Source organism: Pseudonaja textilis, chromosome 5 (genome assembly GCF_049901715.1).
Source record: "Pseudonaja textilis isolate UNSWEBS1 chromosome 5, rPseTex1.2, whole genome shotgun sequence".
Classification (NCBI taxonomy): domain Eukaryota; kingdom Metazoa; phylum Chordata; class Lepidosauria; order Squamata; family Elapidae; genus Pseudonaja; species Pseudonaja textilis.
In genome coordinates, this window is record NC_141994.1 from 10837555 (window position 1) to 10853729 (window position 16175).

At 38.1% G+C, this 16175-nt stretch overlaps 1 protein-coding gene across 1 annotated transcript in view; it reads left to right on the forward strand.

Annotated features, from left to right (window-relative positions):
- TTLL8 (tubulin tyrosine ligase like 8) overlaps positions 1-13395 on the forward strand; it is a 34274-nt gene extending 20879 nt beyond the window's left edge. The window contains exons 7-14 of the mRNA XM_087935510.1: positions 197-311; positions 1513-1629; positions 1882-2062; positions 4168-4316; positions 5074-5320; positions 7136-7571; positions 9039-9507; positions 13149-13395. Coding sequence (XP_087791636.1) covers positions 197-311; positions 1513-1629; positions 1882-2062; positions 4168-4316; positions 5074-5320; positions 7136-7571; positions 9039-9507; positions 13149-13354 — 1920 coding nt within the window. The 3' untranslated portion in view covers positions 13355-13395. The remainder of the gene's footprint in view (positions 1-196; positions 312-1512; positions 1630-1881; positions 2063-4167; positions 4317-5073; positions 5321-7135; positions 7572-9038; positions 9508-13148) is intronic.
- Positions 13396-16175: the final 2780 nt, after the last annotated feature.

Genomic DNA, 16175 nt, shown 5'->3' on the forward strand with positions numbered 1-16175 from the left:
GAAAATATTGGAATGTGTTGAGATGAGTAGATTGACATTTGAAATTAGAGAGCAAGAGGATAAACAATTCTATAAAATTTGAACAAAGCATTATTAAGTACATAAACGACTTTGGTTGATGTATTAACTGTACTCACTCCTGGATATTGTCCATAAAAGCACTGATAATGTATATATATATATGTTTTATTTATAGATAGGACTCTGTTTGCACCTGAGGAATTTGCCATGGTATGTGTCGGTGAACCCAAACAGTTTCTTTCCTCGGTGTTATGCTATCTGTATACAAGATGAGAAATCTGCTTTTATCGGTGAGTTGTTTTAAATTTCCTTTATTCTAGCCCTGAAAACCTGCCATTGGAAGAGTTTTTATTGTTGTGACTGACAGCAAGCAACTAAAAGCTATAACAATTCTGTAACAATGCATGCATTAGCTGAGCACTTATTCAAGTCCAATGGAAATTAGAGAAAATATCCATATTGGATATTATTTGGAAATAATATCCATTGAGATGAATCCTGCAAAATAGCAATAGCAAGATTTTTTTTTTTGGCAGATTGGAATGAAGAATGTGTAATAGGAATAATGTAGAACTTGTCCATTTGGAAGATGGCTGTGTTTCTTCTTTTCTTGACTTCTGTGATCAGAACCAATCTGAGGAATGGCCAGGAGGATTTCAATGTCAATTTTTAGGTTTTTGTATATATCACTTAAATGTTAGCACTTTTAATTTTTATGCTGGCTAGGGTCAGGAACTGAGGGGCTGCGGAAATATCTGAATAGACTGAATAGGACCTACTTATGACGTACTATTCCTAGCAGACAATTGCAAGTTAACCCCTTTCTCCTAAAAGATTATTCATTTTAATAATGATTCAATATTACGGTAACTTCCATATTCTTAAACTTATTATTTTTTATACAATAAAAGTTATATGACAATATTAGGCATACACTTTTACAAAAACAGTTTGTACTCTGTTTTTGCACTGGCACGGAATTGTTAGTTGTGTTACTCCGGACAACTCTGATTCTTGTTTTTGAAAAGAAAACCCCCCTGAAGACAACAGTACTTTAACATTCACAGTGTACTAATCCTCTCCTAATGATACCCATTAAGACTGAATGTTACCAATTGGCAGAGTGGATTAAGGAGAAAAAGCATCCGGAGATATTTCCAAATCATTTCACACTTGCAGCCATCGCTGTTTCAGATCTTATTCTCTCCATAGTGATAGTAACTGAGACCCTATTCTACATGCTCGTCCAGATCCATTGCATCTGGTGGAATTTTAGCACATACATAAAGAATCGGATTTTCAGTAATACATCTCCATTATCACATCAAGTTTGGCATGCTGCCCTTGTGGAAATGGGACCCAAATATACTCTTGCAGTTTAATAATAGTTCTGGGTGGATTTGGTGCTGTTTTCACCATATGCTTATAGTTCTGCTTTCTGCTTTATCATTTAGACAATTTGCTGCTTAAAAGAAATGTCATGTATTTCAGATGACTTCAGAAAAACAGCAGCCTTCTGCGTAATTAAATGGGTTGTCAACTTGCATATTTCTGATGACTGGTCGTCTAAAGAAAACAGTGATAAAGAAGATGCAATTCAGATTAAAGGTATCCTTTGGAATTGTGGCTGTCTCTACAGTTGAATAAATGTCCATTTGGGACAGTGTCCGTTTGCCTTTTTATTTTCAATGTTGATTTTAAAAAAAAAATCTAGAAAACTTATTTCCTCTGGCATATTTTGGACGGTATAAATGTTATGTATCCCAATGACAGGGACCTTACAAAGGAATCTGGAGGAGATATGGATTGAATGGCATACAGAGTGCCATCACTGATAAACATTTTGCCTTGATTTCCTAGATTATGAGATAAAGAAAGTTAAGGAACTTCCCGGAGAACTCGTAGAAATGGCATGCAAAGTATGTAAAACCTACTTTGAACAATTTGAACACGAAGACATTGACACAGAGACAGACAATGTTCCAGTACTTTCAGAAACAGAATGGAATAAGTTTGTTGACCATTACTATTCTCTCATTCAGTAAGTGTTGACTTCCACGTCTGTTAGCTGAAAATTACTATCAGCTTCAGGTTTGATCTTGATGCTTAATTTTATAGGCCTTTTTTGGTGGAAACTATACTTTGATACATGCAGAATATATATATGTATGTATGTATGTATGTATGTATGTATGTATGGCATTCGGCTTTGTTCGGGTATTTTCCCACATCATTGTAGTTGTGCTTTTAAAGTTGTAGCAACGTTTCGGCAGAATCTCATCTGCCATATACAGAAGCCTGATGATGGCAGATGAGATTCTGCCAAACGTTGCTCAACTTTAAAAGCACAACTACAATGACGTGGAAATACCTGAACAAAATGCCATACAACCGAAACTTAAATAATATATATATATATATATATATATATATATATATATAAATGATTTTTTTCTCCGAATGTATCGAGTGAAGTTCTATCCTCAGCTGCTCCGGTCATGCCTCGGCGAGACAACGAGATGATGATGAGACTCATCAATCCAACGGAGCACACAAGATCCAAAAACGAACTAGAAACATATATATATATATATATATATATATATATATATATATATATATATATATATTTCATCATATGGTTTTCGTTATATTGGTTATATTTCTCCATAGATAAACCTTGGGCTCAAAGGCAGAAACATATTCTTTTGTAAAAAAAAATGCAGATACTTATTGACAAAAATGTTTTTGAGCATATGAGAAAGCTTCACTAGAGCAGGCATGTCACTTGCAAAATTTAATTGTCACTCTACTTACATTAGTGAAGCAAAAGCATGAAGTCAGTAAAGAAAAGTACTGGTTGCTCTTCTTAGTTATTTTCCTCATCTTCTGTTAGCATAAGCCAGCAATGGAAAATGGTAGAAAGGGCAAGAGATAAAATCAGCTTATTTGCATTATTTTAGTTGCCCCTCATCAAGAAAAATTCCATTTAACATTAGATTTTCCCATGCTATGTATCATATCAGGCAGCTCATGAAGAACAGGAAACAATTTTGGGGGGAGGACAGAAACAGATAGTGTCAGCTTTTACTCAGTTGCCTCCAATTGCAAATTCAGCCTCCAGGTGGATTTTCATGTTATGTCACCTCAAGTGCTCTTTGGGCTGGACAGTACTTTACTTCCTTACAGGTGTTACTTCCTTACTAAGTGTTACCTTGTGCTATATGTAATAGGTTGCTAGTCAACACACAGCAGAAACGTTATCTCCTTCATCTAGTAAGCTTTCCTTAGCGAGCTGAGGGCTTTCAAAAGAAAAGAAATTTATAAGTGCCACACATCATGTTTCCAGTGAATTGAGGAAAAATGTTCTCAGTAGAAGAAAATATATGTAGCTCAGGGTTGGATTATGAAGTCTTTGTGCTCTCTGAATTTGATAGTTTGCTTGTAGGCATTTCATTACTTGACTAGGTACAGAGGTGGTATTCAGCAGATTCTGGCCAGTTCTGGCGAACCGGGAGCGGAAATTTTGAGTAGTTCCGAGAACCGACAAATACCATCTCTGACTACCACGCCCGCCATGCCCACATAACCGGTAGTAAAAAAAATGGAAGCCCAGCACCGACTAGGTACCATCATCACTGCTGATTGCCATGCTGGTTGGGTAATGAAATGTCTACAAGCCAAGCAACCACATTTGGAAAGCACCGAGGACTCCACAAAAAGGGTTTCACACTATGAATTTTCTGTCCGTGTGTACAAAATATTGTAAATAAAGAATATAAAAAAACCTAGAACTGACCTAGGGAAGGTATGAAGAACTGTTAAAGAGGAAGTTCATTAACTTGTCAAGTTTCCAGTACAATAAAGTTGTGAAAAATGAAGCCTCCTGTCTTTCCACGGAAGGATTTCATAAGAAGCTTTCAAAATTGTCCAATCCCCCCGCCCACCCCCCCTGAAATATGGGGAATCAACAATTTTGATGTGTATCTGAGCTACATTGAATCTTCTTGTTTTCCCAAAGGGATCCTTGAATTGAAGTTATATCCTAATGTATTCTTTAAAATGGCATGCAGTAATCCAAATAATTTGTAACTGTAGTAGATTTGAATATTTATTACATGGTTTAATTTTCTTCTTTTTTTCCAGTGAAGGGGCAGTTATTTGTAATGCAGAAAGTTATTTTACTCAGTGTCAAAATATTTTGCACAAAATTAGGCTACTTAACCCACAGCAAGAGATTGATGGTCTTCATAACATCTGGATCATTAAACCTGGAGCAAAATCCCGTGGCAGAGGTAGGATTATGTTGGTTTTTGACAAATACAGATAGTTTATTGTGTAATAAATGTGTGGACTTTTTGTCGGAATCTTATATTTGTTCAGCAGAGAAGCTATTAGAGAAGATCAATTATTTCTCATTATGGTCTTTTTCTTAAATTAGAAAAGATGACTAAAAATTTAACTAAAAATTTGTTCAGAGAGATGATATAGTTTTATAGAAGTCTCTAAACATTTCCCTCTCTTTCAAATAATTTTTTTTTCTTGTCAAAAAGTAATTCATTTTCTAGAAAAAGATTGCATTGCTTTTACTATTACTATTGAGAAAATAGTAACAGATCACACATTCCATTATTTAAAAAATTGCGCTTTTGTCGAATCATGTATTGAGAATGTTATATCTTAAAATCAAGAAGTTGTGAAACCAATGAGAAATTACCAAAGAAATTAATGTAACATTGATAATGCTACCTACTTTGATAATAAAACCTTCAAAGTAGAAACATTAAAATCGAAGATCATGAAACATTAAAATCGCAAAAAAAAAAAAGTCAGTGCTGTTGTGTCAAAATCTAGACCTAATAAAACACATTCTTACAAGATTTTTCCATTTCAGGTATGACAAAGAGCAACACAACTGTAGTATTAGTTAAACTTTCAAGCACCAAATAGCAGTGATCAGGCTGCACAATGTTTGTGAATAATATGCAATGTTCTTATCAATTCTGGTGTATCCTGAGGCCCAAAGGATAATTCTCTTGTCATTTTTTCCAGAAATAGTATGCAAAAATCGACTGGATGAAATATTGAAACTAGTTGAACCAACTGATCAATTTCCAATTAAAGATCATAAGTGGGTTGTCCAAAAGTATATAGAGAAACCACTCCTCATTTATGATACAAAATTTGATATCAGGCAGTGGTTTCTTGTAACAGACTGGAACCCATTGACTATATGGTTCTACAAAGAAAGCTATCTGAGATTTTCAACTCAACGTTTTTCCTTAGAAAATCTTCACAGGTAACCAAGATTATATTCTAACTTTGTTTGCATGATATGTGGTTGTGTATATGGGTAATATCCTATGGAGGGATTGATTTCGATTAAACATTTATTTATTTAAAACATATGACTGCCCATTAAAAACAAAACCTGGCACCAGATCAGACTTCTACTGTGTGATTATCTAGCCTTCTCACGGGTTTCAGGGGCAGAGCCAGGTTTTCAAAGTCTTATAGGAGACTAGAGGGGTGGAGGCCTGCTGAACTTTGGGGAAATAATGTTTCATACAACTGGGGCTGCCATGAAGAAAGGATGCTTCCTAGTTTCCTCTGATTTTCTGTTATCTGTTAGTTCTTATCAGATGTCTATATTTTGGGGACGGAACTGGGAGTATGCCCTCATCCTATGTGATCTGGTAGTATGGTAGATTTTCTTTAAAATTTTTTGATATCAGGCAGTGGTTTCTTGTAACAGACTGGAACCCATTGACTATATGGTTCTACAAAGAAAGCTATCTGAGATTTTCAACTCAACATTTTTGAGTTGAACATTCCAGTCTAAAGGTGGTATTCAGCCAGTTCTGACAGGTTCTGGAGAACCGGTAGCGGAAATTTTGAGTAGTTCAGAGAACCGGCAAATACCATTTCTGACTGGCCCCACCCCCATCTATTCTCTGCCTCCCGAGTCCCAGCTGATCGGCTGGGTCTTCTTTGGTTGCCCTGCACAGGAGAACAGAGCTGCAAAGCAGGTTAGTGGGGTGGGGAGGGAATGGGGGTTTTACAATTTCCTTCCTCTGGAGTGGGTTGGAAATGGGGATTTTGCAGTATATCCTTCCCCTGCCACACCCACCAAGCCATGCCACACTCACAAAGCCACACCACACTCACCAAGCCACGCCCACAGAACCAGTAGTAAAAAAAATTGAATCCCACCCCGGAACAGTCCTTCAAATAAAACATGACAGAATCATGAGTTTGCTTTATTGGTTATAGTGGCTAGTATGAAAACACCACTGCATCATTGAACCCAGTGTGGAGTGCTATAAAATGTACTATACTGTAGCTTTTTGGGATTTTAAAATCATTTAGAACAAGTCTGGCTGGATTTAGATGTGTAATTGCATATGGAAGCATTTCTGGCTGAATAAGAATTTAAAGTTCAATTAGATTTGCATGAAGAATGAAGACATTATTTTATTTTCTTAAAACTCAATGCTACTGAGATGAATATATGTAGCTGCATTTGAACTCATGGAGTCTGCTTTAGACAAGGATGGTTTCATAATAATGAATGAATTGGATGCAAAATTCTTCAGAACCAAGATATTTTGTAGACCTCAAGTTGAAGTAGAAGTAGATTCTTAGCCCAGTTCTTTAAACATTTCACACAATTTCTGCCTTTGTCCACTTCCCAATTCCCTACATCAAGGTGAAGTACAGAGCAAGTTGTTAGGTTGTTATGATAAGATAGAATTGACTGTTACCAAAAAGTGCTTGCTGATGATTAACCATTTCCATTTGCTCCCCCAAATCAGTGTAGATGCTAGATTGTTCAGGTGCTACAACCTTATCAGGAGCAAAATTTTTGTAATTCTTTAATTTTACATTAGATCACAGAATAATTTAAATATACTGATGATCCCTTTAATTTTTAAATGATGCTGGACTATAGGTAGTCCCTTCTGGTTAGTACTTATACTTTTTTTTTTAAATAAGAGAAAAATATAAGTAAATTCAATGCATCTTCCTTACAATTTCCCCCTGGTGTTTATGTTCATATTTTATACTTGTATAATCTCTACACAAGGCTAATTGGTCCTTATAATTTACACAGCTCCGTTCATCTTTGCAATAATTTCATCCAGAAAAATTACAAAAATGCAACAGATCGTAGTTCTCAATTGCCGTATCACAACATGTGGTCCAGTAGCAAATTCCAAGAGTATTTGCAGAAGAGAGGCCTTGGCCATGTTTGGTGCAACATCATCTATCCATCTATGAAAAAAATCCTAATATATATAATGAAGATGGCTCAGGAGCAAGTGGAAGCACGGAGGAGCAGCTTTGAACTCTATGGAGCAGATTTCATTCTTGGCACTGATTTCAAACCTTGGTTGATTGAAATCAATAGTAGCCCAACTATGCATCCTTCCACTCCCATTACAATGGACCTTTGTGCTAAAGTGCAAGAAGACACAATCAAGGTTGTGCTTGACAAGAAGCTTGAGAAAAATTGTGAAACTGGGAATTTTGAGCTTCTGTGGAGACAAGTAAGAAGTGTTTCATTTTGTTCCCTAGTAGTATACAAAATAGTTTGATTATAACTAGATCTAATTATGGTTAGAAAAATTAGAAGCATGGTTTCAGGATATTAACAACAACAACAACAATAGAGAAATGTCAAATTCTACTTCCAGGAGAATGTCCTTTCCTCTTGCAAAATTAAATTTTAGTAACTTTGAACGCATTTTGACATAATGCTGGCTTATTTCCCTTGGTGTCTTTTATAGATTCTAATGATAATGGCTGGTCTTTTTTTAGACTTGCTAATATGCAATCAAACATTTTTTTGTCACTATGCTTAATATTCGTTGCATGAGGTTAGGGTTCCATTTGCTTCTGCATCTTGTTTGCTGAGTTGTAGCAAAGTGATTCAAAGCGTGATATAACAAGAGGCTCTATTCATCAGTCAGCTTGTCACAAACCTTGATGCCAGCTAGGTCTAAGAGGAAGTGGCTGGCTCACAATCACTCAGATGATTCCCATGTCTAAAGGAAGACAAGAACCTGGGTTTTCCCATTCCCAGTTCTCTCCCTAACTATTCTATTATGCTAGCTTTTATAAAATTTAATTATTAAACTATACACTCCATTAAATATATTGTGGGTACCTCTCCTTCTGTTTTAATTCACCTTAATAAAACACTCCCCATTATTCATTCTGAAAACTCATCTGAAATGTAAATGCAATCCCTCCCCAAATAAACAACTAACTCCTTTTTGACGCTCCTACTGAACACGGTAGTAGAAAGATTTTGCAAAGAAGAAGTGGTGAGGAGGGTGAAAGCTTCCCTTTTGCATGGGGTGACCGCAGACAGGTTTAGGTCCTTGCATGTTTGGACCAGTATAAAAAGCATTGACTCACTAAGTATTCAGCGCAACCAAAGATTAATACATAATCTTGGCAAGGAATGATAGCTGTGATTATATCAAAACATCAGGCTCTGGGACTGATTTTGGGAGCTAGCACCAGGGAAATGTTTTCCAAGATTTTTGGACTACCTTTTCGGAAATAAATTTAGAAATAAAAAAGGCAGTTTGGTATAGTGGTTGTTAAGGTGTTGTCCTGGAAAGCAGGAGATTTTGAATTCTAGTCCTATCTCAGGCATGAAAAATCAGCTTGATATAATGTTGGACCAATCATTCTCTCAGCCAACTCATCACACAGAGCTGCTGTGGGGAAAATAGGGAACAAATGCTGGTATATTCGCCACCTTGAGTTATAAATGAAAAAAAAAAATCTAAAAGAAAAAAATGAGACCAGAAAGATAAACTGGATATTCAACAGATATCTGGAAGTGTCATAATTAGTTTTAGATGGGAACTAACAGACCTTTTCCATTTTTTAATCAATCCACAACCTTACAGAAGGAGCATCTCTCAACTAATATCTATTCTGATAAGACAAAATTGTAAAACTAACAATGAAACAGTGATTTTGTTCTTTTTATTCTGTAGCCCATGTTGGATATGCCACCATTTAATTCTACAGACCTCATCGTGGAAGGAATTGGTTTTAAGAAACTGAAAAAGCATGTGGTCATCACTAACTTTAATTTTGCTGACCCCCTGTTGAACCTACTGCAGCCTGCAACTAATCATGAAACCAAAGGGGACTCAATTCCACCTATCAACGAGAAGCAAAACATAAAAGTAAAACATGGAAATTGCACTCCTTGCACCCTGCCAAAGACCCTGGAGAAAAAGTCTGAGAAAAACCCTAAAGTAAAGTCGATTCTCAAAAAGCCTACCAAAATCATAGATTTCCCTCACATAACTATTCTCCAAGAAGCAGCAATCGGGCCTGATACAAAAAAGACCAAGGCAATTAAAGAACCCAAACAGCAGACTGGAAATCAAGCAGTTACCAGCTTTCCAAATTCAAATTCATTAGACTGGGCATTACTTCAGCCCTCTAAAGATACAGGTAAAATAAATATGTAAATCTATATATATAAAAGCGAAATACCACTCATGCATCATCACAAAATCTCCAGAAGCTTAAAGCCTAAAACTTGAAATTTGGCATATATGTTCCTCTTGGCTTCTAGGTGCTCACTAAGAAAGAATTTTTCAAAATGATCATCGCAGCATTAGTATTTTGTATATTATTATTAACATACTCTGATGCTAAGGAGTTCTACTCACCCACTCCACCTGAAAAGAAATCTGCTCCAAATGCAAAACGCAAGCAGGGGAGGAGTTTCAGTTTCAGTTTTAGTACAGAACAGTTGAGCTAAGCCAAACCCAGGCTCCTTGCTGTCTCCTTCTTGCTCACACAGCAAATACTGTTTCAGTTTCCAAACAGGCCTCAACTCTATCACACACTGACAGGACACTAGCCAGACAAATACTGACGGATGCTAGTAGGCAGAGGCAGAATTTTTTCCCCTTATTTTCCTCCCTAAAAACTAAGCCTGACCACATAATTTCGTAGTGAAGCACAGGTATTGAGCTAGTCATACATAAATACAGACACACTTATATATACTGTATACAATGTATACAACTTGAAATAGTTACATTATGTGTATGTGTACACAAACACACACACACATACATATATACACACTCATTCTCACTCACACAATTTATCTATTTCAACTTCATTCAAATAATTTGATAAATTTTTCAGTCTGCCTCTTAGTAAACCACTTCTGCATTGCCAAAATAGTTGCATGTTTGTGTCCACATATGTCATCAGGAGTCAAGCTTGACTCAAAGGCAATTTAACCTCAAACCCTCTGCGTACATATCTTTAGGTGATACATACTGTTATGGGGCAGAGGTTAAGCACTGTGTCCCCTGTGCCACATTTCCCTTCTCTAAATTTTCCTATCTGCACTAGGAAACGTGAAGCCATCATGCAAATTCTGCTGGGAAGCAAACTATCTCCTTGATTGCACTTTCAGACTGTGAAGGCGGGAAACCTCCTTTCCCATCCTTGCATTCCCAATTTGTTTGGAGCTCTTGGGTGTTTCTTTTCTTAAAAAAAAAACATCTCAGAAGGTCCAAATCTAATCTCCAAAAATCTCCAAAATCTTCAGAAATTGCATTTGCTTTGTTTAAGAATTGTAACATACTGTTACGATCTCTTTCTTTAGAATAAAGAAGGACATTCATAGCTAATTCAGGAAACCTCTTATAAAGATGAAGCGTTCCTCTTAATGGAGAAATGGTTCTTAAGGGAATTGCCAGCTGGGATAATCCCCACTTTTTTAGTTTATTTACAGACTAATTTCTTCACAATCAAGCCATTGAAGCCTGATTTTGCACACTTGCAATAGGAGATTACATCCTCATGCAGAATAGAGTAGAGTAGAGTAGAGTAGAATAAAATAGAATAGAATAGAATAGAATAGAATAGAATAGAATAGAATAGAATAAAATACTTTATTGGCCAAGTGTGATTGGACATATAAGGAATTTGTCTTGGTGCATATGCTCTCAGTCTACATAAAAGAAAAGATACATTCATTAAGAATCAAGAATCATAACATACAACACTTAATGATGGTCATAGGGTACAATCAACAATCAAATCATACAAGGAAACAGTCAATATAAATCGTAAGGATACAAGCAACAAAGTTACAGTCCTACAATCACAAGTGGGAGGGGTTGGGTGATAAGGAGTGATGAGATTAACAGTAATAGTAGTGCAGACTTTGTAATAGTTGGACAGTGTTGAGGGAATTATTTGTTTAGCAGAGTGATGGCTTTTGTTTAGCAGAGTGATGGCTCTTGTGTCTAGTTGTTCTGGTGTGCAGTGCTCCATAGCGTCGTTTTGAGGGAAGGAGTTGAAACAGTTTATGTCCGGGATGTGAGGGGTCTGTAAATATTTTCACAGCCCTCTTTTTGACTCGTGCAGTATACAGGTCCTCCATGGAAGGCAAGTTAGTTGGTAGCAATTGTTTTTTCCGCAGTCCTAATTATCCTCTGAAGTCTGTGTCTGTCCTGTTGGGTTGCAGAACCAGACCAGACAGTTATAGAACTGCAGACGACAGACTCAATGATTCCTCTGTAGAACTGGATCAGCAGCTCCTTGGGCAGTTTGAGCTTTCTGAGTTGGCACAGAAAGAACATTCTTTGTTGTGCTTTTTTGATGACGTTTTTGATGTTACGTGTCCATTTTAGGTCATGTGATATAGTAGAACCTAGAAATGTGAAGGTCTCTACTGTTGATACTGTGTTGTCTAGTATTGTAAGAGGTGGTAGTATGGGAGGGTTTCTCTTAAAGTCTACCACCATTTATATGGTTTTGAGTGTGCTCAGCTCCAGATAGTTCTGGTTACACCACAAGGCAAGTTGTATAACCTCCTGTCTGTATGCAGATTCATCGTTGTCTCGAATAAGACCAATCACTGTTGTGTCATCAGCAAACTTCAGTATTCAGTATGTAGGATAATAGTGTCATTTTACACATGTGAAAGGGAGAATTTGTAAAAATGACATTTCCTCAGTGAAATTTTGCAGTCTGCCACCAGTCTATACCATATGGGTAGATTCACCCATGTCATTTTCCCTGTTAACTAGAGATGTTTTGGAGATGTCAGTGAAATAGCATTACCCAGTTGCACTGCCCATTATAACCATGGCAATAAATTGCTCATTAGTTTATTTCTTTCATTTGTTCCAAGGGAACTTTCTCTGCTGTTATACTCTTCAGTATAAATCCACTGCACAACACGGTTTTGTGTGAGGAGACTTTACGCCACCTTTCCCCCCCTCCCCCCCCCTTGATTGCAACACCACACACTAATGGGAAACGAAAGGGCTGTCCGAGTGCTGGAGGCCCCCCCCATTCCTGGGGGGGGCCCCCAGGCCCGCCCCCGGGGGCCCGCCGCCTCCCAGCCCCCCCACTGGGCAGGGCCGCGCGCGAAGGGGGGGGGCCCAGCGGGGGGGGGCCCGGCGCGCCGCCGCCCCACGCCCCCCCTGGCCAAAAGGGACCACCACACCCGGGAGGCCAACCCCACCGTGAAAGGAGCCCCATCTTGCCAAGAGGGCCCTCCGTTGTTGTTGTACGGGGGCCCCATGACTTTGTTTGTCAGAAGGTTGCAAAAGGTGATCACATGACCCTAGGACGCGGCAACTGTCCAAAATATGAATCAGTAGCTAAGTGGCTGAATTTTGATCATGTGACCGTGAGGATGATACAATCGCCATAAGTGTGAAAAAGTCACTTTTCATAAGTCACTTTTCTCAGTGGCATTGTAACTTTGAATGGACACCGAATGAACTGTTGTAAATCGAGGACTATCTATATATGCTTATAGGGTGAACAATTAATTTAAAAGGTAACATCTAAGCTGGAAAACATCCAAATCTGGAAAAGCGGACCTTGCACTTGTGGGAATACGCTAGGAAGAAGAAGATGATCTAAAGCTGGAAATTGTTGGAAACTCAACTTCTAATAGTTAAAGTTTTATATGTATCTCCTTTAAGAGGCCAAATGCCCTCGACGCAAACTACCGCTTCCTTTTGTTTTTGTAGAAACACATTAAGTAGGACACGGTAACCTATGTGATTCGGTATTGAGAGGAATTATTGTTTTCTCTCTATTTAAAGGTCTACAGAACCAAACCCAGAAGACTCCGTGCCTAGTTTGTGGAGATGGTTTCCAGTCGGAGAAAACTTGTAAACACTGCAGCTCTTTTTGTGCAACTGTATTACAAGGAGGTTCATATTTACCTATGAGTCCGTGTTCTGCTCCTGAAAAGATGGCCAAGACCAGGGTGGCTGCCCCATATTATGGGTTTCCAAAATACTTTTGACTCTATTCAACGTGCCTTGAGATAGTGGTGTTTTTTTTGACAACCAATTCCCTAAAAGATAAAACAGAGCTCAAGAACCATCCTTGTGTTTAAAAAAAAAAAAAAACTTTGTAAAACACCCCAAACTCCCATTAATTAATCAAATATGTGATAGGAGTTTAACAAAATGTTGTTATTAGTATAAATCTTACCATTCAACATTTATGGACAGCATAAAAGCAGATGAGCCTTATCCGTATTTGGATGGACACATTTAAATAGGAAAAGTTTCTTCGAGAAAGGTGATTAGCACAAGAGAAATAATGGATTTTGTAGACAGAATGGATTTTTAAGGCTCTTCCAAATTGTAGGCTTAGCCTAATTGATGCCTGGGTGTCAATTGGTTAGAAAGCAAGCCAGCTTTTCAGATTTCAGTCCCTTTGTCCTCTTTGGCTATTGTGATGCCTAGTGTTCTTTCTGGACCATTTTCATCATGGTTCCTGATTGGTGGATTACTAGGAAGGAAGGAAGGAAGGAAGGAAGGAAGGAAGGAAGGAAGGAAGGAAGGTAGGTAGGTAGGTAGGTAGGTGATGGACACTAGAGACCCATGTTACTTTGTAATCAAATGGACTGGAGAGATTTGTTTACAGTAGGCAAACCAGACCTCAGTGCTTGACTAGCATAAACTGGAAAACACTACATTTGACATGAAGCAATAAAAACCAAGAAAGATTGCCCAAGAGATTCTTCCAGGAATGATAATGCAAGTCAATTTAGCATCTTGTTAAGAAGGGACTGCTCAATGGATGTGCAGCTTTGTCAGTAAGTAAACCTTTGTGGCAAAACACTCGGTGGTCTAAGTGACGCTAGTTTATGATGCTAAAAGAGGTTGCAGATCCGCAAAGACTTGAAAATGAAAAATCTGATGAAATACTGGCATGCTGGTCTCTGCTTGCTTTACACTTTACACTTTGGAAAGCTGTTTTCAGATTCTGCCCCAAGTCCTTAGCTGAATTGGGAAGAATTAGGATACAATCTTAAGTAAACAGATTAGGTATTGCTCTGTACTCTACATGGGCCTGCCTGCCCCTGAAGACTGTCTGATACAGCTGATACAAAATGCAGCAGCATGAACAATAATGGCTGCGTTCCTGTATTCCTGTGTGTCACCACTGCTGTGTGACCAGCATTTGTGTTGTCAGTTAGCTTCTGGGTACAATTCGAAGTGCTGGTCATTGCCTATAAAGCCCTCCATGGCATAGGGCTTGGGTACCTGAGTACTACCTATCTCCAACTATTTCTGCCTGCCCAATACGTTCCAGCAAAGTCATATGTTCCAGGATCCTTCGATTAAATGTTGCTATCTTATGGGAGAGAATCCACACAGTGCTTTCTCTCTCCTATGCTCCCCCAAAGCCATTAAGACCTTTCTTTGGTCACTGTCCTGGGGTTGGTATCTTCGTAGGGCCTCTCATTTCATTTCATCTGTTATTGTTTGATTGGTTTGAATGTGGAGCTGCTTATAAGTTTGTATGTTTTTAACCGCTTTGATTGTTTTGTATTTCCCAGAGACTATGTGCATGGTTGGCCATATGGGCAGCTTTTGACTTATGGCCACAACTGGGACCAGAATTGCCATTCCTAAAACATTTTCATCTGCTGGTTGCTAAGTAAGATGTGCCCAATTTTACTACCCTTTTTTTTTGCCATGGTTAAGCAAATCACTGCAGTTCCTAAGTGAATGAGGCAATGGTAAAGGAATCTGGCTTTCCTCAGTGACTTTGCTCATTGGAACCTGGCTGGGAAGATCACGAATGTGATCACATGATCCTGAGATGCTGGAACTGTTGTAAATACATACTGGCTGCCAAGGGCCCGAATGTTGATCATGTGACCATGGGGAAGCTGCAATGGTTGTAAGCGTGAGGACACTTTATAAGTCACTTTTTTTCAGTGCTGTTGTAACTTTTAACTGGTCACTAAACAAATTGTAAATAGAAGACCACCTGTAAGAATAATAATAGTAATAAGAATAAAAAAAAATAAAAAGTACCCTCTTTTACTATTTTCATGTGGCTATCCCAAACAGAATTTGAGGTTTAGATGCAAGCCTTTGTAGGTAGGAATTAATTAATACATTCATTGATTGGACAATTTAAAATATGGTGGGTTTTTTTAGTGAACTATTTGTTCACTAAACTAGGCTAAAAGTTGTGGTTGGGTATTTACTGTCCACGTTGCTCAGTTTGTATCCCGGGTGTTTTATCCTTGGGGTGTACAAGCGTCTACTTTTTGCGTTTTAGTTCTTTTTCTTTCCCATCTTTGCTGGTAGTCAGGTCTTCAACTCAGTAGTACAGAGTTCTGATAACTCCCATTTTGTGCTCCAGTGGATGATGAGAATTAAAAAAAAAAAGAACTAAAACACACCAATGTAGCTTTCAGAACGTGTGGCTATCCTAAGTGGGCCTTCATCAAATCCCAAAAAAAGATCCAACAGGAGCTCCTCAATAACATGAAGCAATGCCATTCCATATGTTGCAGGAATATCTGAAAAGCTCAGGAGAATCTCCAGCCAACACAATATATGTACACATTTTAAACTCAAGAATACACTAAGGCAGAAGCTTGTCCCTCCAGACACAAACTAAGCAACGTGGTATATGCAGTACAATGCAGTGAGCTCAATGGGCAGATCTGTACATTGGTGAAACAAAACAACCACTTCATAAACACATGGCAAAACATAGGAGAACCAACCCATCAGGACAAGATTCAGCAGCCTATCCCGGGGAGGGATATGACATCATCTATCTCCAGTCTACAACACAGTCCTTTCAGCAGT